This window comes from Pygoscelis adeliae, unplaced genomic scaffold, assembly GCF_000699105.1.
Source record: "Pygoscelis adeliae isolate BGI_AS28 unplaced genomic scaffold, ASM69910v1 Scaffold286, whole genome shotgun sequence".
NCBI lineage: Eukaryota > Metazoa > Chordata > Aves > Sphenisciformes > Spheniscidae > Pygoscelis > Pygoscelis adeliae.
Genome location: NW_008825076.1, coordinates 645922 through 649030, shown reverse-complemented (window position 1 = coordinate 649030; position 3109 = coordinate 645922). Strand labels below are relative to the sequence as shown.

Genomic DNA, 3109 nt, shown 5'->3' with positions numbered 1-3109 from the left:
GGCAAAGACGTTAAATAATACTGGTCCCAGTATGGACTCCTGTGGGACACCACTGATCACTGGTCTCCACTTGGACATCAAGCCATTGACTGCAACTCTTTGAGTGCGACCATCCAGCCAATTCCTTATCCACTGGAATCCTGGTCCATTCATCAAATCCATGTGTCTCCAGTTTAGAGACAAGGATGTCGTGTGGGACAGTGTCAAATGCTTTGCACATGTCCAGGTAGATGACATCAGTTGCTCTTCCCTTATCCACCAATGCTGTAACCCTGTTGTAGAAGGCCACCAAATTTGTCAGGCACCGTTTGCCCTTAGTGAAGCCATGTTGGCTGTCACCAATCACCTCCTTATTTTCCATGTGCCTTAGCAGAGCTTCCAGGGGGATCTGCTCCATGGTCTTGCCGGGCACGGAGGTGACTGACTGGCCTGTAGTTCCCTGGGTCTTCCTTTTTCCCCGTTTTAAAAATGGGGGTTATGTTTCCCCTTTTCCAGTCAGTGGGAACTTCACTGGACTGCCAGGACTTCTCAACTATGATGGACAGCAGCTTAGCAACTTCATCCACCAGTTCCCTCAGGACCCGCGGATGGATCCCATCGGGTCCCATGGACTTGTGCACCTTCAGGTTCCTTAGATGGTCTCGAACTTGATCTTCTCCTACAGTGGGTGGTTCTTCATTCTCCCAGTCCCTGCCTTTGCCTTCTGCAAACATCCACATAGAAGATCCAGCTATGATATCCCTTTGAAACAGTGAACAAATTAAGGAAGCACATTGGGGTTTGTATGTTTAATCAAGGCCACGGTCAGGGTTAGAAACCAGGTTCAGTGCCATGGGATGTGATGGGAGATGAAGTGCAAGATATGAATATATCATTAGTATGCACATACGACAAAGGAGCAAACAGTGTGCATGGTCAGCGTGGCTGGGCTAAGAGGCTTAGCTAGGAGCACATTAACATTCCTGGCCAGTTAGAAATTCCTCACATTTTTGTTGATCCTCACCAGCATCCTGGGATCACCCACGAAATTCCAAGTGACTTGAGAAATGAAGGGACAGATTCGTTTTCCATGTCACCCTCTTCCTAGTTGTTCTGCCCAAGTAGGTGTCTGCTAGAGATGAGGAAATCCTGCAATGTTGGGACTTTCTTTTGGCAATCACAGCCCATGCTGGAGGAAACAGTTCAGAATATAAATGAGAGGAAACTTCCTAACCTCTGCAGGGTCTCCTTTGTATGAATGCAGAGAGAAAGGATATATAAAATAGGCAATGCAAAAAAATGCAAATTGAACCACCAGAGATGTGCAGCTCTTTGAAACTTGCAGAGCGGGCGCTGGAGAAGTATACCGGGTCATGCATATGCTGCATTAGAAAATGCAGCATTTACTGTTGTGTCAGTTATGTTAGAGGCATGTAAAGATACAACTGTGTTTCTTGGCAGGGGCTGGAGAACAAAAAAGTCAAATATAAGAGTGGATGCAGAAGCCCGAGCCAGAGAAGTGATAAAGGAGGACTATCAGAAACTGGGTCCAACAAAGTGAGTCATAAAGTTGGGACTGAAATGAAAAAGAAATCAAGTGGGTTGGAAATGTCCTGTCTTAAGAATGGAGAACTGGGGGAAATGGAGGTTTTTTTAGAAGAAAATGAAATAGATGTTTCCACTCAGAGTGTTTGTAACCTGCTGAAGTGTGCTTTTTGCACGCTCCAGCCTCTCCGCCTTCACTAGCAGGAATAATTGCAAATAGCAGCTTGTACTCAAATCTTCTCAAGAACAAAGTTCGTATTATAGAGTGAATTCATGCTGGGTTGTTTAATTAGTGTTTGTAATTTTTCTACTCCAGGGACAAAAACAATCCTGTGTGCGTTATGTACTAACCAGCACAGGCTGAATTTTGAAGGTTTGTGCATACCTGTTGTGCGAAGCAGGAAGCATTTGCTGTGAAGGCTGATGAATCATATGATAGAAATGAATCATATGTATTGTGGATATATTTCAAGAAAGCTTAATAGCTGCTCAAAGGAAGTATATGAAAAGAAGTCAGATCCATGTCATGGAATACATTATTTTTTCGGAGTAACTCCTTCAACTGTATTAATCAGGTGAAGAAAGAACAAGACACTAGTAGCTTCTTATTGTAGTTTCTCAAAGGTCTTGTCTTCTGGAGAAAGCTTGGTGCAAATTGCAATGATGGGGATCGTATTTTGGAGAAAGGAACCAGCAGAAAGAAATGGGAGTTTTAGACTTATGAGAAATGCCAAAAAAGGGGGAAGCAGGAAAAGTTGAATGTCTCCAAGAATCAAACCCTAGGTATGTCCAACCAGCCACTGATATTCTGGGCAACCAGGGCTAGTGAAGGTTTTTGAAACTGTAGGCCTTAACCTTAAATGGTCTGTGTTTTTCCATCTGTAAAATAATATTTTCATACTCCGGCGATGCTGTGAAGATTCAGCGATGTTTGTGTCATGCTATCGACATTGTAATTATTGCTGTTGTGTGGAAAATGGAGTGGTTCTTCAAAGACAATTGTCTGTGCCTGTGCTGTAAATGAAAGAAATTGGTTTATTTGTTCCATTCAGTACATTATCGAGCAGCCTGCAAAATGTCTCTGAAAGAATCAAAGTCCCACTTTGAGGTCTAGGAGTGAGAAAGTCCATTAAGCCATGCTCTACCAATTTGATTAGCAACCCCATAACTTAAAATCAATGCAAGTGGCCTCTTCCCAATGGTTTGTGCTTCCTTGTGCTCGGAGAGATTTTAAACAGTGTTTTGAGGCATTGTCTTGGTTAAATCTTGACTCCACCAGAGTCAAGCCTGATGCTTAGCAAATGATATTGCCGTTTCCCCTGCTGTTTGTCATGTTTCTAAGGGATACTGTTTAGGTTTTGACCTTGAAGTTTGTTCCTGCTGTCTCATATATGATTTGAATCTCAGCCGTCCTTTTGCATTGCTTGAACTGGCGTGAAACCACCCCTAGCTGACCGTGCCTTAGGGACATCCCGGAGGGCAGCGGTAAGAGGACCGACCATGAGAAGCTACTTGGCCCTTCCTTTCTGCCATACCCAGAGGTCAACCTTGCGTACGCGTGTTGTGACATCTGGTCTGGGCATTC

General features: G+C 43.9%; 1 protein-coding gene across 1 annotated transcript in view; it reads left to right on the top strand.

The window, feature by feature from the left end:
- The window catches only part of SLC13A3 (solute carrier family 13 (sodium-dependent dicarboxylate transporter), member 3), an 18290-nt gene that overhangs the window by 10198 nt on the left and 4983 nt on the right, over positions 1-3109 (top strand). The window contains 1 exon segment of the mRNA XM_009326727.1: positions 1441-1536. Within this exon segment, the coding sequence (XP_009325002.1) occupies positions 1441-1536 (96 nt within the window).